Source organism: Cucurbita pepo, chromosome 2 (assembly GCF_057944985.1).
Source record: "Cucurbita pepo subsp. pepo isolate OVF chromosome 2, ASM5794498v1, whole genome shotgun sequence".
In the NCBI taxonomy this organism is placed as follows: Eukaryota; Viridiplantae; Streptophyta; class Magnoliopsida; order Cucurbitales; family Cucurbitaceae; genus Cucurbita; species Cucurbita pepo.
In genome coordinates this window covers 5,352,400-5,376,957 of record NC_141799.1, presented here as the reverse complement: position 1 = coordinate 5,376,957, position 24,558 = coordinate 5,352,400, and the positions used below count along the sequence as shown (strand labels likewise).

Sequence of the window (24,558 nt, the reverse complement as noted above, 5' to 3'; positions counted from 1 at the left end):
AGTGATGTGACCATTTAAAACAATTTCTCAAATTTCAAAGTAGATAATAAGTCCATTTTGAAAGTGACTCTATAAACTTTATACATATTTTGACCAAACTTTACGAGATTGAATTTAAAAATTATACGAATTAAAATTGGTTCATATTTGACATTCACCAATAAAACGTTTGTTGGACAAAAACAAGACATGTGGTAGTTGCGTAGTTTATTTGAATTTGTGTTTTTGATGTTTCAACCGAACAATTTGATGCAAATATGTCGTGGAGCTTACGTGCTTCCCATTTCACTCCATTCCAATAAAACAACTTAAGTTTCATAATCAATAGATTACTTTTCTATTTTTATATTATTTTTAATAAATTTATATTTTTAATAAGCTTTTTTTAATTTTTTTTTTTTCATTTTTTCTAGAATAGTTTTTCAAAAGAATTATAAAAATAAATATTTTATGTAAATTTAGTGAGCTTTTAAATTTTATTTCCACCGATGACATACGAAAAATTATATTTAAATTAACCTATTTATATTGTTGTATTATTTAAAAAAAAGAATTATAGAAATAAATTAAATAGTCATAGCAGCTTCCAGAAACTGCTGGCCCAGTAGATGGATTGTCGGCCCATTTAGCAACAGCTGGCCCATGAGATGGATTGTCGGCCCATTTAGCAGCCCAATCAGATAAGCCTGCTTGATCAATCATTTGTTCCATCGTCCAAATTTGAGCATGTTTTTTTCTTTATTTTTTTAAAATAATTTTTTATCATTAAAATTTTAATTTATTTTATATTTTATTCTCAAAATTTAGAATTTATTTCTTATTCGTTCATAAGTACAATAAATAAATATATATATTAACTTATAAAATACATATTATTAAAGTTTAATTATTATAGTTAACGATGATATTATTATTTATAAATTTTGCAGAGGTTATCTATTTTATGTCGTATAATAATCATTCAAGTTTTTATGGTGTTAGAGGTCGATTGCACGACTCTGAAAGTGTTTTTGAGTGTTAATTCAATTCTCTATTAGTGATGGGCACACGTGCTTTATTTTGTTAGCGTCTATGTGTCCTTCCTTTCCCTCCTCATGGCAGAAGCGTTGCTATTTTTTTTAATTATTATTTATTTACTTAATTAATTACAAGAATCGTAGTAAAGTATGAAATGAACTCGAGCCATAGAATTGGGTGACTCTAGGATCCAAATTTAACATATAACTTAAAGAAACATTGAACATGAAAAGTTTAAATGAAAGTCTACAAGTAGGTGGTTACTGAGTATTTTTATACTCATTCCTTGGTTAGAGGTAGAATATAGACCACTATTACTAAAGGGAGTGTGCGAAGTCGTGTAGCTACTAGGAGGACCCTTAAATTTGTCATTTTAATATTATTTTTAAATGTTATTTTCTCAAAACTTATGTGATTTTGTAAATTGTTTTGACGTGACTGAACGGATGTAATTTTTGTAATTTAAAATATGTTTTATGTTAAATTATTGCTTATGTTTTCACTGATATGTTTGAATTTGAATTTTATTTCAATTTTAAATCGATACGAAAATACTTACATTTCGTATTAGGTTATTAAAAAGAAGAGATGGGGTTATCCAAACAAAATCAGCTAACTACTTGTAATGTATTTTAATATTTATTTAATTACGTGTTTTTTGTGCATAAGATCCGTTGTCGTCCAGCGGTTAGGATATCTGGCTTTCACCCAGGAGACCCGGGTTCGATTCCCGGCAACGGAAATTTTTGGTATGTTTGGTTGAAAAGTAAGATTATATAATTTAATAAGTAGGTTAGATGACATCCAGCGCATCTAGTGTAGTGGTATCATAGTACCCTCCCACGGTACTGACCGGGGTTCGATTCCCCGGATGCGCAATTTTTTTCGTTAATTATTTAAGAATAAAATTAGTTTTTTTATTTATTATCTATTTATTATTATTAATATTAATTAAGCCACACATAGTGAGTTTTAAAATTTTATTTCCACTGATAACATATGAAAAATTATATTTGGATTAATCTATTTATATTGTTGTATTATTTTTTTAATAAAATTATACAAATAAATTAAGTAGTCCACAGCAGCATTCCAGAAACAGCTGACCCAGGAAATGGATTGTCGGCCCATTTACTAGCCCAATCTGATGACCCTGCTTGACCAATCATTTGTTCCATCTCCCAAATTTGAGCATGTTTTTTTTTTTTTAAAAAAAAAAAAATTGTCATTAAAATTTGAATTTATTTTATATTCGATTATTAAGTTTTTATGGTGTAAGAGGTCGATTATACACGGCTGTGAAAGTATTTTTGAGTGTTGATTCAATTCTCTATTAGTGATGGACGCACGGGCTTTATTTCGTTAGACCTTCGGTTACTAGTGCCTCTAGTAGACCGAGCACCTGAGGATTGTGAGCGGTGATCAGGGGTCTAAACCCTAGTGCTCCTAGACCAAGAAAACTCAAAGAGTTAATACAGAGAGTATTGGAGTAGAGAGCCTATATTTTAATCTGCCTAAACCCCCTAAGAACCTAGTAGAATGACTAAGGTATCTCTCCAAGTCACTAATAGTGTGAACGGTGTGTCATCAGAATCTCTACCGCTCTATCCACTCCGACATCTCAATGGCGTTATTAACGACCTACGTCAAATCCAATAGCACCCCTTGCCAAGCGGTAGGTTAGAAGCAATACCGTCAATCTAGACCTATGCCGATTAGGATAGTACATTGAGGCAACTAGATACCATTATTGTATGTGGAAATGGTCAGGAGTCTATAGAAGGGTTCACCAATTAACCTTCCACACTAAGTTTCATATTTTCGTACTTTCCTACTCGAGTTTATTGAAGTAGCACCTCAGTGGTTCATTGCCTAGGCAAGACAAGCCACCTGAGTTGAAATACAAAAATGTTAAGTAACCTGCATAGACCTCAAAAAGTAAGAATTAGATCAAAGAACCGGTCAGGGCATCAAAACCTCTCCAAAGGCTCAGACAACAATAGAGATTAGGTCCAAACTTCCTAGAGCATCAGAGAAAAGGCCATAGTAATCTACTAGGATAAAGATACGATCAGAGCTTACAAACAGTAGAAATTAAATTAAAAGTTTAGATACCTGAAAAAAAAAAATACAAAGCTTCATACTAGGCCACTACTCAACTTTTCAAGCACAATCATTACAAGTAGAGGAAAAAAAAAAAACATATGAAACTTCAAAAAAAGCGAGATATTAATTAAGCATACTTTATGGTATATAACAAAAACCAACCACGATCGTCACTCGATTTTTAATTCGTTATGGTTCAAAAGTCAAAATTTTAATATTTTTTTAATTGAAACTACCCATTGGTTAGAGACGTCACTTTATCCGACGCCCATCATATATAAAAATATTATGAATTATTTAGATCGATAATAAATTATTTATATTAAATTAAAAAAAAAAAAAGAATTTTGTAATTAATATTAAAATTAATTTAGAAGGACATCGGCCCACATTTTTGCAAACTTGCCGTAGAATTGATTTGTTCCAACGAACGCAGATTTGGATTTTCTTCTAGAAGCCCTCACAAGTCACGTGCTCCACGTCCACACTGACTCCACACCATCCACTATATTTTCCCGGACCTTTATTTAATATATATAAATTATAATGATATCAATAATAATGGTTAAATAAAATAACGCCATAAATAAATAAATAAATAAATAAATAAATAAATCTCCCGAAGCCAAAATTATTTATTTTTTAAAATTGTTTCTAGAAACCTGAAAAAGAAAGAATTAAATAATAATAATAAAAAAAAACGTTGTTATTCCATGTGGGCTCCACGCGTACACACGTCTCAAAAACCGCAGGGCCTCACGGTTTGTTCATCAATCTTGGTGCTCAGTCCTCTCCCTCAAACTCATAAAACCTAACCCTAATCATTCATCATTGTATCTACACACTCTCCATTCTCTCCAGCAATTTCTTTTCCATGTCTGCTGCCAATCTCTTTGCTCCGCCCATGGCTTCCGTCCATGTCGCCACCGGATCGCGTCGCTCCTCTGCTAGTTTCTACGACATCCTCCGCGTCAAGAACAACGCCTCCTCTGTCGAAATCAAGACTGCCTACCGGAGTTTAGCGAAGATTTATCATCCGGACTCGGCGAGGAAATCGGACTGCGATTCCTTTTCTTCTGATGATGGATGCAGTTTCCTTGAGATTCACAATGCGTACCAGACGCTTTCGGACCCTGCTACTAGGGCTCATTACGATCTTGCTTTGGCTGCTCTCACTAGACGGGCGTTTCTTCGATCGCGGTCTAGGCCGCATCGGCGGTGGGAGACGGATCAGTGTTGGTAGGGGATTTGGATTTGGATTTTTGTATAGAAATGTTTGAATGTTCTTCGTCATTCGTATTCGAGGAAATTTTGCTGTGGCTACTTGTTTTGCTATGATCTGAATCTGTTCTGTTTGTGGAATTGAATGCCGAAGAACATTTGGACTTTTTTTTTTTTGTTTGTTTTAAGACGTAGATTTGAAGGGAAAATTAAGAGTATCTAGAAGTTAAAATTGGCGTGATGTAGAAGATATGATTGGAGTGGAAAACACGAAAATGTTCCTGAATTTATGCATCCACTGGTCATTCGTTTTCTTCTTCCTAGCTCAACTGCTCCTATTTCGGAATAGGTTAAAAACTTGAAATGTATTTGTTCTTTAATTTTCGTTTTTTTGTAGCCCAAAAATTCATTTTTATCCTATATTCCTTATCCATTTCATTGAAGTTATCCTATATTCCTTATCAATTTCATTGAAGTTGGACCATAGGCAGAATCTAATAATAATTGTATCAATTTAAATTTTATAATCATCCAAACTAATAATTGTATCAATTTAAATTTTATAATCGATCCAATTCACGAACAACAAGACAATATTTTCTTATTAGCAAACACGTCAACACGAATAACACTAGAAAATCATTCCAATACGTACGATTAACTTGAGCGATCAAAGAGTGTCTTCTGCTTTGATCCTATCTTCGTGAATTTGAACCACATTTTGAGCATCAAAGAATACATGCTCGAAGTTCTTTCACTATCAAACTCTTACGATTCTCGAAATACATTAATTTTATATTACTTTGATTATCATTCTATTGTCAATGGCAAAAAAACAATATATCGAAAGCTTAGCCATACCTTCATAAGAAATATATATTTGTTTATATATCGAAAAGTAAAATTGATATCCGTTCATCAATATATTATTGATAGGTATACATGAATATGAAAAATCAAATCATAATTGCAGCCTAAATCGAAAAATAGTTTATCCAATAAAATTTAGATCTGAAGATAAGTTTAAATGATATTAAAAACCCGAGTCAATTATGGAGTGTTCTTATCTTCCCCCACGAGAAGAAAAAAAAAAAAAAAAGGAAAAGAAAAGAGAAAAGCTTTTCTTAATCTTCAAGTTCTTGGTAAAGTAGAATCCGAGCTCCGTAATTTAATTCACATTTCTCCACGAAGACTTTCACGTTGTGGAGAAGCACCAAGGAACCAAAAGGGATTCAGTTCGTTCACAGAAAACACAAGATGAGAATCACTGTAATGACAGCCGACGAACAGATTGTTTCTTTGGATGTTGATCCCAATGAATCTGTAAGTTTCTTTATCTTCTTCCGCCCAACTCTAATTTCTTACATTTTCTTGTTTGTTCGATTCAATCCGCTTTCCTTTTGCTTCTGATTGCTTGCTGATGTTAGAGTTCTTCTTCTTTGCTGCCAAATAGGTTGAAAACGTGAAAGCTCTGCTTGAGGTTGAGGTGAGAATTCGTTGTTTATCTTGATTAAGGTTGGTATCCTTATTGGGGAAACCTGGGGGAAGAGTTAGCTCTTTTGTGAATTTGCTACTTTCTATGATTCGAAACTATCGTACATTTAAGACTAAGCTCATTGGAAGTTCTCTTGTTTTGTGGTTAGCTCATTGTATGTATGTTTTGACTTTGGTGCTGCTCAGATCCAAGTACCGCTTCAGCGGCAGCAACTGCTGTACAATGGAAAGGAGATGAAAAATTCTGAAAAATTGAGTGGGTTGGGTGTTAAAGATGAAGATCTGATTATGATGGTATCAGCTGATGCATCTAGGTACGTTTCTCAGACTGTGGCATCTTTTGTTTGGATTTAACCCCTAGTTCATCTTTGTGAATCTCTTGAAAAGAAACTTGTCAAGCTAAAATTTGTGAACCACTCCGTGTATCTGTTAACTATGAAATACTTAGCCAACTCATTGGGAATTGTTTAAGAGCTGAAGGTATCTCCATTCTAATTCATGCTTAGCTTAGTTAATCCTTTCCTTTTATTGGGGTGGTGGATGTTCTTAATGACTTATTGTTTAGAGGGGTGGATAGCGGTTTAGTTGAAGTCTGTTATGTAAGGTGGGTAATGTATATCTTAATCTCATGAATTCTATACATGTTTTTGGATTCAATTACGGTCTTAGAATCAATAAGAAGGCTCTTTGTTGATATACTTGGTCTAACTTTGGGCTGTAGTCCTAATGAGAAACGTTTAAGAGGAATTGGCCAATAAATCCTTTGGGGCCATTAAAGCCTCTCTAACCATTATTGTGGAAAATAATTTTGCCTCTCCCTTCTTAAAAAACTAAGAAATATCTCAAAGAGTTGATAAGATCATACCAATCACAACGATAGAAGAGGAACGAGGACAAATCTTGTAAGAGACAAGGGAGACCATTTTGAGGGAGGGCTTGCCTGTCAAAGTGGCTTGGCGAAGGGGCTGATAGGAAATGCTTTTTCCTCTTGCTGTTATAGGAAATCTATATATGGTTAGACGCACCCAAAAGGAATAAGAGAACTCAAGAATCTTGCTTAATCAATTAATTATGTTGGTTGTTATGGACGACCTCTATAGGTGAATCAAGTTCTGGAAGTCCTGGCTTTGAATGTGGTTAGGCTCTTCTACTGAAAAAAGAGTCATAGTGAAAAGACCTAGCAATTCCATGGGGTTATTCTTATCAAAATAAGGCTTAAGTTGATTAATTTGTGAGTGTTCTGTTTGGAACTCCAGAAATGTTGATCAGCCTCCTTATGCTTTGCAGTCTCTGTTTACAAGGATGATCTACCTACGTGGGTTTTGTAGGTGGTCGTTGCTTGCAATATGTAGTTAGAATATGGGTTTAATTGGTAGCTTTTGGGACTGAGTTGAACTAGAAAATTAGGTTGAAGGACTTTTTTTTAGAAGAGACAATTTCATTGATGTTTGAAATTTACAAAAGGGATGTGTTATCTATGATACTTAAAAAGACCTTCCCAATTTATAATGAGGGAGGCGTAACTATAGGTAACAAAAATATTAGACATTTTACACCAAGATATTGCGTGGTAAACAACATTGTCAAAGAGTTTTGTAAGAGTCTATGTCCTCTCCGTGAATACTTTTTGATTTCTTTCTTCCCATAGATTCTAAAAGAAAACCATAATGAGGTTTTTTCCATAACGGGACTTTTGCATTCTTGAAAGGGTGGTACGTTAAGGACATGTCCAATAACTCTTTTACCACCCTAGGAAAAGTGAGATGTCACCCGAAGATATTGAGAATCCTAGTTTAAAAAATATGAGCGTATGTGCACTGCATAAACAAGTGGCTCTGTGGTTCGTTTGTTTTTTTTACATAATGGGCACCAACTTGGAATAGAGTCACGTAGGGCATTCTTTTTGTAGATTTTCCTTGTGCTAATGGCTTTATGCGCTATTTCCCATAGAAAAAACTTCACCTTTTTAGGGCGATTTCCTTTCTATATTGTCTTTGCTAGTATGGGGTTGATTGCTCCTATGTCCTATTTTTTCTCCGGCCTCATCTTCCCATGTCAACCCCATACCAGCAAAGACATAGTAAACTCTCATCAGTATGCTACTGTATTGTAAATGGCAATAGTATGGGGTTGATTGCTCCATTTCATTTGATTGGCAACAGAGAGTTATCCTTCAATATGTCAAACACAACTGTCAAATGAGTCTTATGAGCCGTGAGGTCCGGGTTGTATGCTAATGTATTGTAAAAAAGGAACAAGTACAAATTTGTGAGGGAAAGGGTGAAAACTTGATTCATCGAAGATTAGAATGTAGCTGGTGCATTTGTTAGCTCGAACGACGTGACAAAAAATTCATAATGGCCCTCATGAGTTATGAATATTGTTTTGGGAATGTCTGCTTTGTGCATTCCAAATTGATGGTAACCTGACTTCAGATCAAGCTTTGAATAAACTTGGGACCTGTGCAATTCATCCAAAAGCTCTTCAATTACATGGGTTGGGAACTTATCAGATGTCGTGGTTCAATATGGCGGGTTTCTGAAACCCATTTCTTCTTCCTTTATTTTTTGGATCGCATTTGGTTGTTTAGAGTATGAGGCTGTGGTTTAGGATGCCAATGATCAGTAATACAACGGGTTTCTGAAACCCATTTCCTCTCCCTTTATTGCCACATACAAATGTCCCTAAATAGTCTAATATCTTGATATTTTCAGTTCCTTTATTTGAGGAGATCTTATTCTCGTTTCCTTATAATTGCTAACATAATTGTTACTCGTTATATAAAAACTTGAGTATTGCATTGAAGGAAAGGGACTTAAATGGTTATTATCGTTGGATTATTGAAAATGAAATTGCTAATCATCTGAATAGCACTTTTTTTCCTTGTGATGTACACTGATGTGACTGTTTTTGGTTACTCTCAATGGACAAGTAGATTGGTGATTTTATTTTAATTGGGTTTGTAAATTACTTATTCTTGGTTTCGTGGGTGCTTGGGAAGTCACCTTTCTCTTGATAATCATGTGCTTGATGCTTGTGGAAATTAAAATTTTCCTCGTGTTAGTAAATCTATACAATTTACACATCATTTTACACACCCATGCTTTGCTTTTTATTGATAATCTAACATCCATAACGTTGCAGTGCTCCTGTCAACAACTTGAGCTTCAACCCAGATGGCTCTGCAGTGAACCCTGAAGCCTTCCAGCAACAAATTAGACGTGATTCAAATACAATGGCTCAACTTTTTCAGGTGAAAACTAAGAAGATAGTTCATTACAACAGAATTTTCTTTCGAGATATCCTTCTTTCTTGGGCAACATGGCTAAAATTTCATTATTATTTCAAGATTTACAATGAGGATATAAAGACTCCACTTAAAGAGATTACAAAAAAAGCAATTCAACTTGAATTGATTGCACATACAGAATAGTTATAGAAGTCACTAGAATTGGCACACAAGAGGTCACTTGGTTTTTAATTAATTCCGGCCTACCCTCCTGCTGGAATATTTGTCTTCAGACAATATTTGATTCTTTTCAGCAAAAATTCCCCAAAACAGAAGTTGAATCATATTTGATTCTTTTGGTCTTGCATGATGCATACACTTCCAGTACTTGAATAGTTCAAACATAAACATTCACGATAGCAAGATGTTGGATCATGATTGTCATGTGTAGTGAGGGCTGGCTAAGTGATTCCCTGTATCATCTTGTATCTGCATTTAGCTTCATTTTCTTTGCGACAATTATGCCACTAGTGATTAATTTTTCATGTTATACATGGGGACGACAGAGTGATCCTGAATTGGCACAAGCTATTGTTGGAAACGATCTAAGTAATCTGCAACAGATTTTGCGAGAACGTCATCGTCGGAGATCTGTATTACAGCGTCAACAAGAAGAGGAGCTGGTACGTAGGTTATAATTTATTCTTTCTTAATAGCCTAATTGATTGATAATCTGATTTTGATCTCCTTATTTCTGGTCTATTAGGCCCTTCTATATGCGGATCCTTTTGATGTTGAGGCCCAAAAGAAGATTGAAGCTGCTATTCGCCAGGTTAGAACAGTTTATCATCCTGTTTTCTTCCAGCTTAAATTACAAGGGTCAAATGGTGAGTTGAACTGGTTTGGGCTTATATGAAGATTGTTTTTCCACTACAGAATTAGATAACAAGAGGGCTCTGGCGGGTCTTGTTTTGGGTTTCGTCTTTTAAAGTACACACGACATAATTCTCACCTGGTTGAAATGGAAGGGTTATTGATACTAAAGAATGTTTGATAATTAACCTCAGTTTTCATTACATTAAAAATTATTTCTGCTTTAAAATTACCAATACCTATGCAGAAAGGAATTGATGAAAATTGGGCTGCAGCTCTTGAACACAACCCTGAAGCTTTTGCGAGGGTGGTAAGTGTTACATTGACCAACATTGTCCAATTATACCACATTTTGTTTCATGGTTGAATTTGACGATTCATGTATAACCCTTCAGGTCATGTTATATGTTGACATGGAAGTTAATGGTGTCCCGTTAAAGGTATAACACGCATCATCCATTTTAATTCTCTTTTACTAGATTTTAGAATAACGTGAGAAGGCTCTGCATTTCAACTGGTTACTTGCATTAACGGTCCTTGATTGATAACTAAAATCATTTTAGAACAGATCCAACTGTTTGCACTATATGTTATGGCCATTATTTCGTTACATTAACTGAGGAGAGAAAAAGGTTAAGGGCTTTAATGGTATTGTTTTAGGCATTTGTTGATAGCGGAGCTCAATCAACAATTATATCAAAAAGCTGTGCCGAGAAATGTGGGTATGTGGAATCTATGCATTACCTGATTTTTCCCCCACTCTCTATACTAGCACTAGTAATTGGCTTTCATCATAATTATTTCTATGCAACACCTGATTAGATTTGTAAAATGGATAACAAATTAGTATGTGACATTGTAAAATGGATCTTCTCCATATTTTCTCTTAATAATTTTGCACAGTAAATCTTCTACAATTGAAGATTTATATACGAGCCGTTTGGTAACAGGAGAAAGATTTCTTTCTGACATGTCCATTTCCCCAAAACCTCCTGAAAGGAACGCAAACAACCAAAGATACAAAACATTACAGAACATCATTTTCGAAAAGAATTGAAAACATGAATATAGCAAGCATACAAACAATAAAATATAATTTTGACAAATGTGTTACTGACTTCTCTTTTTAGTATTATGTTGTCAAACACAATAAATTATGTAGTGTAATTATTTCAAGATGCAACTCATATTCTCAATACAGATTCAACTTCAAGCAAATTTGTCTATTTTTAAGTAAATTAAATCTCCAAGGACTAAACATTTTTCAGCCATGAGATAGGGCCTAGTTTCTCACAAGATACAGAGTGTTTCACACAGAATTACTTGCACCCCAAGTTTCATACCTACATCTTCTTACGCCATTTCATCAAGTTCTATCAAGTAAAATGTTGAACATTGTATCTTTTTGTGTCCAAAATTTAACTTGAAAAATTAGAGGGATGAGGTTGTTTAGGTGGGTGGTTTTTTGTGTCCATGCTGATTATATCGTTTGTTATGTGGCTCTGCTGGTGAACGGTGATCAATGCTATCTTCTTCCAATTGCATATAATATATATATGATTGAAGTATTGAAGTTGATTGTATTTTTTTTTTTTTTTTTTTGGGTTGGTGGGGCATCAGACTGTTGAGGCTTTTAGACCAACGCTACAAAGGTATTGCTCGTGGCGTTGGCCAATCAGAGATCTTAGGTCGAATCCATGTAGCTCCAATCAAGGTAATTAATCACTAGTATTATTTTCTCATTTGAAGCAGGACCTATGTCAGTAATGTATCTTTGCTTAAGTCGACAAACCAAGCTACATTATGTTCGGATTTTCTAACAAGAAAATTGACCATCGAACTATATTGCAATATCAAATTGCCTTCGAGAGGGCTATGTCTCTACCAAAGTCCCATGTCTGGACAATATTCAAAATCATTCCCTTCTAAGGTCCCTAACTCCCTCTATTTATAACCAAGACACCCATAACAAATTATTGCTTTGTCCTTACCACGGTTCTACTAATATTCCCAACGTAACTCTTATTAGTACTCTCACACCTTTTTATGAATATCATATTTCATCAATATATATTTTTTTGTGCTTGGCCAATTAATTTAATTTGCTCACTCCTGTCTAACATCTTCACTAGTTTCTTTTTTTAGATTGGTAATATATTCTACCCCTGCTCATTTATGGTACTGGATTCTCCAAATATGGACTTTCTGTTTGGTTTGGATATGCTACGGAAACACCAGGTAGAATAGTACGCTGTATTGGACTTTAAACTCATGGTTGAAATTGTTATTGAATGGATACCGTCCCCTCGTACTGTTTGAAAAGCATAGCTGTTTTCTTGCAGTGTATTATAGATTTGAAGGAGAATGTTTTGAGAGTTGGTGGAGGAGAGGTTTCTGTACCATTTTTGCAAGGTTGGCCTTTCTTATTTGTGTCAAATTTTATCTCCACCACCACACATGTTTTAGTATACTAAAGTTTCCTCTCGTGTTAAAAATTTATGTTCAGAGAAAGATATTCCCCCTTCTCTTTTTGATGAGGAAAGGCTTTCCAAGGAAGCCTCTAGCTCTGGAGCCCCAGTGAGTTCTTACATTATTCTTCTCTTACTCAATTTCTTATATGTGCACATCCAAGTAATTTAATGGTTCTGGATGATATCTTTCCAAATTGTAGTTTTTAAAAGTTGGCTTATTTTTTTAGAAAGTTTTCAAAAAGTAGGCGATAAAGCAAGAAAAGTATATGCAGAAATAGTGTTTATAAGCTTAATTTTCAAAAAACAGAAAAAAAAAAAGAAGTTATCTAGCCGGGTCTTTACCCTTCCTTTATACGAAACAAAAGGAAGTATTATCAATGAAGAAGAATACAGAATATGCTTTCAGGAGCAGCTGTAAATCTGGAAAATAATAAACCAAAGATGTTCTAGAGTCAATAGTATAAATTTTCACATTAGTACGCTTTTCTTATTTGTCCGTTTCATCGCTTGCTTTTCTCAGGTGGCTTCGGCCCCAACAGATAACAGCAGAAGTGCAAGAGCTGCTGTGCCTACAGGTGAATACACTTTACTTCTCATGGCTAGACAGCTTTGGTAGTTTCTTAGCCAAAAGATATTGGTTATAATCAAGTGGTGATGGATTCAAAACCTTTTCATGGGGTTATGGATATCAATAGTATAACGCCATTCTCTCATTACTGCACTTTCTATTGTTCATCTTGGCTGGCTGCTACATTCCTATGAACTTTGTATGTACAATAATATAAAGAGATGATGTATGTGTTCATTTCTAAAGCATACTCCTGATTTTTGTTTTTCTTTTACTGTCTTACAAACAGGAAATGTTGGGGGAGCGGTTCAGGTAAATTTGCTGTAGAACTTGTGTATAATTACAAATTTAGTATTGATTTTATGAACATGGAGATGACTATCTGACAAATATCGATTGATTTGACATGATGTTTTATTATCAAATAAGTGAAAGAAAGAATTAGTTTAACTAGTTAAAATATAACGTCGCGGGTCCATATTCTTGCATGCCCGACTCATGCTACTTTGTTTTATGCTAAATTACATTCTGTTCGTCCAAGAATCACAATTCAAAGTTTATGGACCTATTTTTATAAATAGGTACAACTAGAAAGTTGTTGAACTAAATTTATAATGTTACAAGACGTTTACCTATGTGCTCGGGTTTGGGTATGTGTTTCATTGTTATGATTCAACGATTCTGCTCTGTTTGATATTGTGATCACATAGGGTCCCGAGTTTGAAGGCAAAGTAGCGAAGCTCGTTGAATTGGGATTCCAAAGAGAGGCTGTAATACAAGCTCTCAAACTATTTGATGGAAATGAAGAGCAGGCAGCTGGGTTTCTTTTTGGATGAGTAATCTGAGTACAGAATGTTTGGATTTCATTTCTTTGTGGATTATATGTTTTAGATTTTTTAATTATATAATCCACAAGCATTCATCTGCTTGTTATTCAGATTTAAAACTCAGATTCAAACAATATTTATGTTAAATCAAAAGAAGATCAAACATTATGGACATTTTAAGCTTTCATGTTTGCCTTTTCTTCCTTCTAAACTCAGATTCAAACAAATATTTTGGTACTTGTGAGTTGTAATAATCTTAAATATGTTATAATTTGTATCGGCTAATGTATTTTTACCATTCGTTTGGATCGTTGATATTGTTTTATCGGTATGAATGTGAAACGTAAAGTTTATTAGAAAACACAAAATGATACATGTAGTAAATGACACTGCTATCATGTACAACAAGTTAGTGATGGAGGCCTAAATGTGTGACCAATACACTATTGGTCATATGTAATGGAAAGACAAATTTATTGACCTCATTGAGTTTCGGGTTTGGTTTCAAATGTATCAGATATAAAGTATATAGGACTAGTCCAAAGGAAGTCGAAGAGATACACAAGCCGTGAGTGAACTCCTTGCCAAAGGGTATGTACGCGAAAGTTTGAGTCCATGTTTTGTTATGGTTATTCTTGTGCCTAAGAAATATGGTTCTTGGGCGGTGTGTGTTGATTGTAGGGCTATAAACAAGATAACCATAAAGTATAGGCATCCAATTCCTAGATTAGATAATATGTTCGATGAGTTGCATGAATGTAGTTTTTTTAAATAAGATTGATTTAAATCGGGTTATCATCAAATTCACATGCATAGTGGTGATGAATGAAAAAACCGCTTTTAAAACTAAGTATGGTCTTTATGAATGGTTAGCTATGCCTTTTGGATTAATTATGCACTGTACATTCATGAGGTTAATGAATCATGTCTTACGAGAATACTTAGGTATGTTCATGGTTGTTTATTTTGATGACATCTTTGCTTACTCTAAGTCCTTAGATGATCACTACTTTGAGAAAAAACTGTATGTACGTAAATTTAAAGAAATGTAGCTTTTGCATGAAAAAAAAAATTGTAAGTGAGGTAAGAAGTTTTCATGGTCTTGCGAGTTTCTATCGCACGTTCATTAAGGATTTTAGTATAGTTCCTTCACCCTTGAGTGACCTTGTTAAGAAAAATGTTTCCTTTGTATGGAAAAATATCACGAACTTGCTTTTAATACTTTGAAACGGAAGTTGAATGAAGAATCTTTGAGTTACCCAATTTATGACAAAGAGGTTTATGTTTTGGTTCGTGCATTGTAAACCTGACAACATTATCTTTAGCCTAAATAGTTCGTTATTCATACGGACCTTGAAATTTTAAAGCACTTGAGAAAGCACTTGAGAGGACAAAATAAACTCAATCGATGCATGCCAAGTAGTTGAAATGTTCTCTTATGTAATAAAGTATAAACAAGGTAAAGCTAGCAGATATTGTCTTTTTTGGGCTCTACCTTTCGGGCTTCCCCTCGAGGCTTTAAAATGCGTCTGTTAGGGGAAGGTTTCCACACCCTTATAAAGGGTGGTTTGTTCTCCTCCCCAACCAATGTGGGACATCACAACATTGTTGTAGATGTTTTATCGCGAAGTTATGCCTTATTGTTCTTTTTGTTTAATTTTGTGAAAAAGAACTTGTCGGGGATGATTACATGTTGTTTGATGAATTTTTATTTAGAAAAGGCTAACTTTGCATACAATATTGTTCCATACGTGAGTTACTTGTAAGGGAAGCTGATGGAGGTGGTTTAATAGCGCACCATGGAGTTTCTAAAAATTATGATATACTTGTTAAACATCTTTATTGGTCTAAAATGAAACATGATGTTAATGAAGTTTGTGCCCATTACATCTGAAATGAAGGGACTAAGCAGGAACTAGAGGGATCGAGGAAGATTTTTTTTTTAAATTTCTTTATTAAAAAAATTAGACAAAATTCCAAAGTTGCTTCAAGAATTAATAAGAGATGCAAGATTGTCATCTTTAAGCCCGGAGATTGGGTTTGAGTGCATTTTTTAAAGAAAATCCAAGCTTTTACCATGAGGAGTTCAACCTTTCGAAGTTCTTGAGCGTAGCAATGACAATGCTTATAAATTGATTTACCAGGTGAGTATGGTGTTAGTGTAGCCTTTACTGTTGTTGATTTGAGTCCTTTTGATGTAGATCATAGTTGAAATTTGAGAACAAATCCTTCTCGAGAGGGGAGAATGATATGAACTAAGACCAAGGAATTGTCATACCTCAACATCCAATTACAAAGACGAGAGCCAAGAAGCTACAACGGACTTTAATCACTTATATTATATAAGTTATGGTGAGCTCCTCAACGAAAGTTCTAGAAGATATTAGAGTCTTTCCCTAGGTGTTATGCAAAGTTGAACCTTAAAATGGAGTTGACTCGTAGTTAAATTTATGGAACTTAGTCTATGGATGGTTACACATCTCTCTTATTGCATTATTTTAATTATAATTTTAGTTTTTGTTTATTATTTAAGTCCGCTTATGTTTATCTAACAAGAAAGTCACTAGAATGTGTGGGTATCAATTAAGTAAAAAGACATCACAAAATCGTGCAGAGATAGCAGTCGATGTCGATACTCAACCGTTCATTTGAAGAAGAAAATGATGTCGTGGGTTGGTGGTGGGGTGCACGAGAAGAGAATAAGGTTGAAGATGGTGATGGGGCACAAATGTGGGTCGATAACTGTTTTTTTTTTCATCCTTTCACCTTCTTCGGGTTTTCTCGATTTTCATCCTTTCACTTCCGTCGGGTTTCTCGTCGTGCTTTGGTTGTGACGTATGAAAAAGGTTATATAACATTATTTTAGTATCATATGGGGTTAAAATTTTGGTCCAAACTTTGGCAATTGGATTTATAATTGGACAAAAAAAAAAAAAAAAAAAAAAAAAAAAAAAGAACATAGAATAAAATATTCCAAAAATATTCCAAAAATATTCCCTCCATTATTCCCGTTTGCAAATTCCAAGTCACCTTCCATCCTCTCTCTCTTCTCCCCTCTCATTTTCCGGTCTCCTTCTTCTCTGCATTTTCGATTCCTCTACTCTTCTTTTCCAACGGGTAATCTCCGTCCTTCCTTTTGTTTACTTCTCTCAATCTGCCGGAGGTGGAGCCTTTTCAGAGCGATTCTTCGGCGTAAAGAACCGATCCAACAGTGTGGATGGAGTTGCATCGTTGATCTTCTCGCTGAGGTGATGTTTTTGTTCAATTAGTTTATTGAGCTATAATGTGTTTTGTAAGTTGTGTGTACAGAAGTGTCTAGTTGGAAATTTGTGTGGAATTCTACCTTGGAGCGTTTTGCTTTTGATTGAGTTTTGAATTAGGTGATTAGTTTGTGGGAGTTTGTAAGGTAGTCGTGAGAGTAGGATGTTTGGTTATTCTGTTGAGTTTTCCTTTGATTTCTTATGCTCTTGACGCGTATTCTTGCTGTGTTTAATGTTGAATGTTGTGATTGTAATGAGGTGTTTTAGGATGTTAGACCCTTTCTTCTTCGTTTCTTTGATATTAATAGCTTGCAGAATTGGGTTGATGCACTCATTACTTTCTAGGTGGGTTAGGTTTTTGTAAATTCTTTTCTGATTCTGTCAGCCCATAGGTGTTTTAGGATCATATTTCCTTCTGTATGATGTTGAATATTGCTCTTCTTGTTATATGACAATGTTAGCCTGAGGCCAACCTTACTGCCACCGAAACTCCACCTAAAAGTCTGTAACCTCTGCACGATCGGGTTGGCATTCTTTTGCAAATGGTTTCTAGTGCATTTTGGATATCAAGGGTATTGTGAGATCTTGTGATGGCAAAACGCTTAATTATGTAGAAACAAAATTCCAAACACAGAACATCAAAGTATTTACATTTCATTCAATTGCAACACCATCAATCTATCATGAGAAACCTTACTAATATCAGGACAAACAATATGGAGAAAGAATCACCTTCGAAGTAACAAATTCTGACACTAAATCCTCGTAGCAATCTTATGTGTACACGCCAACATTAACCACCACCTTCATCAAGCTAGAAACCTTTCCAGACATCAAGAATTTCATAGAAGATCTCAGCTATTAGATCCCTGTCTGCATTTTGTAGAAAGACATTGAATTCATCTTGGATGTCTAGAATCTTACCAAACTTCACAAGATACTGCATGCAGCAAGTCTTCAGTTTTGGTAATTGATAAAGAGATGCATTTTGGAGTCTTTCAAGCACATTCTTGGCATCAATATCTTCTAGCAGACTATCATGGCAGGTTTCTTTTAGGTCATCCATGTCATATTTATCAGCTGCATGAAGAAGTGCCAGTCTATGGGAGAGAAACTCTTCATGTTGGATATTACCATACATATAATTAAGAAAAGCCTGGCAAGCTTCGAAGGACATATCAGGGATGTTTACTGTGGATAGTTCCTTTTCTTTCAGGTCATGTGAAAACATGCTGTGGAAAACTGGTGATCGTGAAGCAAGAATAGCACGATGAGCTCCAACGCTTCCATCAGAAGCATTAATTATAATATCCGTGTGGATGCTTTCCTTCAACATTCGACCCAACGAAATAAGAGCTCGTTCATTTGATCGTTTTTGTGACAGTCCATTAGTCCAGATGGAGGAAGGTTCCCCACCCTGTTAGTACTTTGACAACAATGGGTTAAAAGAGGAGTGAAACAAAAGGTATCCAAATAGTTCTTTCCTAAACATAGGCGTTGATAACTACTTTTTCTTAATAATCAGGCATAACTTTTGTCGACTGCTTCTGTGCGTGGCTTGTTTTTATCAATGATCCTTGGATTGTTTCATTATAGTTAACACCACAATCATTTTTGGAAGAACGCAATCGCAATGGACAGATATTTATAAGCTCACCTCGGGCGATGCAATCTTCAAGTCAATGAATTCGACGTCAATGATGAACTTTCCTGTTAATGGAACTTCAATTGGCCAAATAAAATCGTCGTTGTTCTTAAGCTGTTTGTCTATTATGTCTGCATGGATGTGGTGGGGTAACAACATTGGTCAATAGAGGAACTGAAGGTCATAGAGAAAAGAAGAAATTCTGGAAATTAAGACTCTCTCCCCCTCCCCCTTCCACACACACACACACAAGGGGAGGCAAAAGGATAAGAAATGAAGGGCCAAACACTTATCCAAATTTCTTAGCAGAGATTAGCCATGTTCACCCATCAATCAAGTATTTCAACTTATATTTATGAACCAGAATCTGAAGATATAGTAGAAGGTGAATAGACTTTTCTATCTGAAAACTAACTACTCTGCCTTGAAAATGTTCAGAGAACGAGAATGAAATTACCTGGATGAGTCCAAGCCTTCCGACCTCCTGCAGAGGAAACCACTCGGATGGTGAAAGATACAATTGGGGGATTGTCCCTTGTTAAGCTCGATATCTCTGGGTATAATTTAACATATAAAAGCCTGTTTTTTTCCACTGATAAATGCCTTCAATCCAAACAAAAATATTAGACATCCATATATTCCTATCCTGCTTGGATAGAGAACAAAAAGCATTAAAATCTCCAAGAAGAAGGGGGGAAAGCAGATTCTTATCACTATATCTCCTTAAAAAGAGATGGTTAGAATCTTATCCTCACCCTTAATCACTGGAATTATAGCTTCAAAAGAAATTAAAGAACAAGGAAAGAGGTAAATTTACCAGTTCCACTTGCCAATTTTGAAGGGATCGGATTTGCGGTAGGTGCAGGAAGCTAGATTCTCGATCCTCCATTGCGCGAGACGGGATGTGGTTTCTACTCTGTATGCTGAGTCACTCATCCTAGCGAACGCTAGGGCTGCGGTGATTTCATGGATGCAACCGAAGACGCCGTCGAGGAAGTGCTCTCCGGACTTCCCCAGGTTAGCTAATTCTGCAGTTATTTCTCATTAACATATGTAGAGCAACACCTGTGAAGACAAATTTCTCTCTCTTCTCTATATAAATATATCTTTCTTCTCTGCACTGCTCGCTGATCAAAGCATAAGAATCTTTGATCAAACAAAAGACGTTGATTTGTGTGTGTTTATTGCTTTTATTATCTAATTTGACGCTTTCAGTTGTACCCAGCACGCCAAGATGTTGGTGATTCTTTACGTCATTGATGTTGAAGGTTTAATTTTCGGAAGAGGGTTTGAAAATTGTCTTGGGAGTATTCTTCTGGATCATCTATTGGTCCTCTTCTTTTCTTTTGGGTTTTCTTTCCCACATTAATTTTATGTTAACATTTGGCTTCAGCATTTGGCTTCGAGGCGTGGTCTTTGCTCCTTCAAAGCAAAGCATCTATTTCAATCCTTTGTTGGGATTTATTCGTAATTTCGCATGGAGGAGTCGATTGTTGGTGAATCAAGGAAGCACAAGAAATAAGAAAAACCCACTCTGCATTCATGGACCCCAGTCAGTCATGGAGGTACGCAATCTTTTTTCCCTGAAATTATATTATATGTATCTTCTTCTTGTTCTTTTCTGGAGGCCAATGATGGTCTCTTGGCCACCCGCATAAGACCATGCTGTTGTTGAAAAATACCACGCGGAATCAATTTCCGACTTCATAACCATTTTGTAATTAGATTAAATTATAAACTTTAGTATATGAATTATGTAACAAGGCAACTTTTAAAGTCTTTTAACATATCATTAAACTTTTTATTTTGTATTTAAAAAAATTTTAAAATTAAAAGTAATTAATAGGTTGAGTAAAATTTCCAGTTTTGTGTTAGAAAATTTATAATCTACGATCTATTAAATATTATTTAAAATTTAGAGATTCATTAAATAACTTTCAAAATTAGTACTAAACCTGTAATTTAACCTAAAAATACGTTTTGAAAAACCTAAAAGAAACGTCTGATTTTGTAATGACTTTTAATTAAGTTTATACCTGGATTAGGTTACCTTACTCTTCCACTTTCCTCTTTGCTTTCCATAAGAAAATGAAAGGAGGTTAGGAAGTTAATAGGAATTCTGAAAGCTTCACCTTTATTTTTCAGTATTTAAATATTTCTTTTATTTTAACTTTACAGTTAAAAAGGAGAGTAGGGGATTTGAACTGAGTTGGTCTTTTTACCAATTTATAGCCCCTCATATTTAATATAGAATGAGAATAATAAAAAATTAGGCATGAGAACAGTAAAAACTGGCATTCCTTTGATTTCATTTAATCAGAATTACTTAAAAGTGAAATTATATTACTATTCCTATGCTTGGTTGTGTTAAGAAAGTTAATCGAACATAATATAATAATTATCAAAATACCCCCTTTGGTTTTAACCCATTATAAAAAAGATGCTAGTAAACTTCTAAAATAGAAGAGCAATTATTTACACAGGACATGATTTGATTTTTATTGTTAGTTTATTTAATAATTCTGGGTAGAGTAGAAAGAGATTGAATGATACTGTTACATGATTCTCAAGTAAGTTGTGAGGTCCATAAAATAGGAGATAAAATAATTTTCCTCTTTCCAATTTTGAGGTGGACTCTACACTATAATTCAAAGACCTCATAATTGTTTGTAATTTCGAATACGATCCTTTGGATTTATTCTATGCCAGTAAATATCATACTGAAGTGAACTGTGGTTTGATGAATGATTTAGGAAGAGAGATAGAGTTTGCTCAAGTTTAGATGTAACCAAACACAGAGAAAGCCACAACATGAATTACGTATGAAGAAGAAAGATATCAGAAAGTGGGGCATCGAAGAGGGAATCCTATGGAATCCAGTTAAGCTGAAGAATCCGAATTCCCAATATTAGAAGCAACTTCCAAATCATCCTTTCCTTGTAATACAAAAGAACTAATTTAATTAATTTTGCTGACGCAGGAACAGGTTATTGAATGGCCCATATGATGTGATATGATCTCATCTAACCTCATCTCATCCATTGCTCATTGGCTTCTGACCACTTCTGTTCTGTCAAATCAAATGGCACACTGTGTGAGCATCTTCGAAGGACGTGTTCTTTTCATTCTCTGTACGTATCTTCTTACCCTTCAACTATTTATGATCGCATGATGGAATAAGATCGGGAGAACTCCAATCATTCTCTGAATTAACTACCTGTACATCAATCAAAAGTCTCTACTCACTTCTTTATTAGATGTCACTCACTCAAGTTCAAACTTCAAACATAAATATTAAACTTTGTAGAGGTAATGATATTTGCCTCTTAAATTTAAAAGGTCTTTAAATTTATAGTTTGTATAGGTTTTTTAATTTTAAAAGTTTTTAAAAAGTCCTTTTAAGTTTATAGTTTTATGTTCTATAAGATCCATAATTTTAATTTTGAGTCTTATATATCATTGGCCTATTTGTCACATTTTTTTTTGGAGTAGTTAGAAATTGAAAGTTTAGGGGCTATTAGATATTCAATTCAATTTTATATATAATAGATAAATTAATTTTGTATCTTATCATTTAACTAATAGAATTGTCTTAAATCTATCAAATTTTAGCCAAATTTAAGATTATAGAAAGAGATTGTGTAGGAATATTGTTTGATGAACCAGCATTATTGGATTGAAATTCAAGAAAGTTGGGGTTAACTACCTTTGAGGAGAGGAAGCTTGTAGCCAGTTTTAAGAGTAGTTTATGTTGTTAGTCAACTAATATGACAAAAAAAAGTCTATTGATTTATAATTTTTATTTTTTGAGTCTCAGAGGTTTGAAGATTATAATGTTATTAGTTATACTATATTAAAGTTGAGTTGAAAATTAGTGCATTGATAGAATTAAATAAATAAAAAAACTCATAATCTTTCTAGCAAATATAAAAGTTTGAACCACCACTAAGAGATCTAGAAAATGGCAATGGGACCCTAAAATTACTTTGTAAATTGGTGTTATAAAAAGAGAGGGACATATAAAAAAGTTAGGGAGTGGTAGATTCTGCTAATCAGTGAGGTGTGCACTACTAATTCCAAACTAACAACCAAATCACTTTTGACTAATGATCTCTCAACTTCTCCAATTACTATAAAGTATGTTATAACTTTATTAAAATATTTAATGACATATGGTATGGTTGTTAACATTTGTTTTAATGCCAATACTTAGATCTGAATCTTTAGTAGATGTACTTGCTTGGGAACTTGCTGTGTCCAACAATTTCAAAGTTTCTAAGATTATTGAAATCAGTGATTTTTTGGATTTATCTATATTGTTTGTTTTTTTAGTTAAAAGTTGTAGGTGAATTAGCAATTCGTTCATTTTGATGATTTGTAACCGTCCAAGTTTATTGCTAGCAAATATTGTTAGTTTTTCCCGTTATGTATCCTCGTTAGCCACACAGTTTTAAAACCTATTTATTAGGGAGAGGTTTCCATATTTTTATAAGGAATGTTTCGTTCCCCTCTCCAATCGACGTGAGATCTCACAATCCACTCCCTTAGGAGTCAACATCCTTATTGGTACATCACCTGGTGTCTAACTCTGATACCATTTGTAACAGCTCAAGCCCACCGCTAGTAGATATCATCTGCTTTGGCCCGTTACGTATCGTTACAACCTCATGATTTTAAAATGTGACTGTTAGGGAGAGGTTTCCACACTTTTACAAGGAATGCTTCGTTCCCCTCTCCCACTGATGTGGGATCTCACAATCCACCCCTTGGGGGCCTAGCGTCCTCGCTGGCACACCACCCGGTGTCTGGTTCTAAACCCATTTGTAACAGCTCAAGCCTACCATTAGCGGATATTGTCAGTTTTGGTCAATTATGTATCGCCGTCAGCCTCATGATTTTAAAACACATCTGTTAGAGTGAAGTTTCCACATTTTTATAAGAAATGTTTAGCTTCCCTCTTTGGTGTAGAATCTGGTAGAATCTGGTGTAGAATCTCACGTGGTTCATAAGTACGGTGATTAGATTCCAACTTTCTGGCTCTGTCAAGCACCAGTGCTCCATCTTCCAAAGCTGGTCCAGTAAAATGGTATCTCACTTCGATGTGTTTCATTCTTTGCTAAATGAATATTGTTTTCCAACTTGTAGCTAATTTCTTTTAATAAAGATAGAAGTGATATAATCTCCTTACTTACCTCAATAAGTGTAACCATAGTCAGTGCAGTAGAAAGAGCTACTTACTTTCTTCTACCCGAGTTACCGAAAGATCTTATATAGCATTCTTCGACCTCAACAATAGGATCACTTACTAAATATTTTTTTAAAATTCAAACCACGTCTAATATCTTTTCAGGTAAAGACAAGAGCCCCATATATGGATGATGACGTCAGTTGATGAGGCCATAGAATCAAGTGACGGTTAGTTAGATTTCTACAATTAAGTTGTAGTCTAGATGTTAGGGCGTGTCAATCGTTCTAACTTTTGATTAGAGAGGTTTTTTTTCCTTCTTTTTAACCTTGTTATTTCTACAGTGCCACTATTAAACTTTTAATAAATTTATGAACATTTTAACCCATGGCAAAGCAAAATTTTTCTAATGAATTTTTCGCATACCATAGCTAAGACATACATGTAATAACAATCTTATATCTATAGAATTATTTGTACATGTGTAAACTAACATTTTCACCTTAAATTGATACATTTCTAAAAATAAGTATAGATAGATAAATAAATAAATAAAAAATTAATTTAGGGTTCCTATGGATACAGTTTCAAAATTTAATGGTATAAATGGTTTTCAAAAAGGTATAGAGTTTCAAATTTTAAAGGTATATTGAAGTTGATGA

At 34.4% G+C, this 24,558-nt stretch overlaps 3 protein-coding genes, 1 long non-coding RNA gene and 2 other non-coding genes across 17 annotated transcripts; 5 read left to right on the top strand and 1 right to left on the bottom strand.

Annotated features, from left to right (window-relative positions):
• The first annotated feature begins 1,687 nt into the window (after nucleotides 1-1,687).
• On the top strand, nucleotides 1,688-1,759 carry TRNAE-UUC (transfer RNA glutamic acid (anticodon UUC)). Its single transcript has one exon. It is a non-coding gene; the product is annotated as a tRNA-Glu (tRNA).
• Nucleotides 1,760-1,824: 65 nt separating this feature from the next.
• Nucleotides 1,825-1,895, top strand: TRNAG-CCC (transfer RNA glycine (anticodon CCC)). Its single transcript has one exon. It is a non-coding gene; the product is annotated as a tRNA-Gly (tRNA).
• Nucleotides 1,896-3,938: 2,043 nt separating this feature from the next.
• On the top strand, nucleotides 3,939-4,638 carry LOC111788882 (chaperone protein dnaJ 11, chloroplastic). The gene has a single exon (XM_023669444.2). It carries the CDS (start codon nucleotides 3,998-4,000, stop codon nucleotides 4,364-4,366), a length of 369 nt encoding a protein of 122 aa, XP_023525212.1. The 5' UTR covers nucleotides 3,939-3,997; the 3' UTR covers nucleotides 4,367-4,638.
• A 776-nt stretch (nucleotides 4,639-5,414) lies between these two features.
• Nucleotides 5,415-13,980, top strand: LOC111789158 (protein DNA-DAMAGE INDUCIBLE 1). 2 transcript variants are annotated; one of them, XM_023669817.2, is made up of 16 exons: nucleotides 5,415-5,667; nucleotides 5,798-5,830; nucleotides 6,025-6,152; nucleotides 8,983-9,091; nucleotides 9,634-9,750; nucleotides 9,834-9,899; nucleotides 10,188-10,250; nucleotides 10,336-10,380; nucleotides 10,601-10,662; nucleotides 11,561-11,654; nucleotides 12,086-12,178; nucleotides 12,283-12,352; nucleotides 12,447-12,517; nucleotides 12,932-12,986; nucleotides 13,269-13,291; nucleotides 13,690-13,980. In XM_023669817.2, exons 1-16 carry the CDS (start codon nucleotides 5,602-5,604, stop codon nucleotides 13,813-13,815), a joined length of 1,221 nt encoding a protein of 406 aa, XP_023525585.2. In that variant the 5' UTR covers nucleotides 5,415-5,601; the 3' UTR covers nucleotides 13,816-13,980. The 2 variants fall into 2 exon arrangements, with proteins under 2 accessions (XP_023525585.2, XP_023525586.2); XM_023669818.2 differs by having other exon boundaries at nucleotides 5,589-5,667; nucleotides 5,798-5,859.
• Nucleotides 13,981-16,792: 2,812 nt separating this feature from the next.
• On the top strand, nucleotides 16,793-24,284 carry LOC111788658 (uncharacterized). Of its 11 annotated transcripts, XR_015419861.1 has the most exons (7): nucleotides 18,392-18,531; nucleotides 18,663-19,048; nucleotides 19,150-19,268; nucleotides 19,553-19,728; nucleotides 20,105-20,276; nucleotides 21,465-21,590; nucleotides 21,692-22,524. It is a non-coding gene; the product is annotated as an uncharacterized LOC111788658 (long non-coding RNA). The 11 variants fall into 11 exon arrangements; XR_002814190.2 differs by lacking the exons at nucleotides 18,392-18,531; nucleotides 18,663-19,048 and adding an exon at nucleotides 16,794-17,054; XR_015419855.1 differs by adding an exon at nucleotides 24,062-24,284 and having other exon boundaries at nucleotides 18,663-19,728; nucleotides 21,692-21,842.
• Nucleotides 17,700-19,663, bottom strand: LOC111788657 (BTB/POZ domain-containing protein At1g55760). The gene is made up of 4 exons (XM_023669085.2): nucleotides 19,529-19,663; nucleotides 19,169-19,314; nucleotides 18,724-18,842; nucleotides 17,700-18,483 (listed from the first exon to the last, which is right to left on the bottom strand). Exons 1-4 carry the CDS (start codon nucleotides 19,645-19,647, stop codon nucleotides 17,881-17,883), a joined length of 987 nt encoding a protein of 328 aa, XP_023524853.2. The 5' UTR covers nucleotides 19,648-19,663; the 3' UTR covers nucleotides 17,700-17,880.
• Nucleotides 24,285-24,558: the final 274 nt, after the last annotated feature.

Coding starts and splice junctions, on each gene's coding strand:
- LOC111789158 (XM_023669817.2), top strand. CDS start 5,602: ATGAGAATCACTGTAATGACAGCCGACGAACAGATTGTTTCTTTGGAT. Junction 9,751..9,833: donor GTCAACAAGAAGAGGAGCTG/GTACGTAGGTTA, acceptor CTGGTCTATTAG/GCCCTTCTATATGCGGATCC. Junction 12,518..12,931: donor CCTCTAGCTCTGGAGCCCCA/GTGAGTTCTTAC, acceptor TGCTTTTCTCAG/GTGGCTTCGGCCCCAACAGA.
- LOC111788657 (XM_023669085.2), bottom strand. CDS start 19,647: ATGAGTGACTCAGCATACAGAGTAGAAACCACATCCCGTCTCGCGCAA. Junction 19,315..19,528: donor AAAATTGGCAAGTGGAACTG/GTAAATTTACCT, acceptor TTTGGATTGAAG/GCATTTATCAGTGGAAAAAA. Junction 18,484..18,723: donor TGAAGATTGCATCGCCCGAG/GTGAGCTTATAA, acceptor AAGTACTAACAG/GGTGGGGAACCTTCCTCCAT.
- LOC111788882 (XM_023669444.2), top strand. CDS start 3,998: ATGTCTGCTGCCAATCTCTTTGCTCCGCCCATGGCTTCCGTCCATGTC.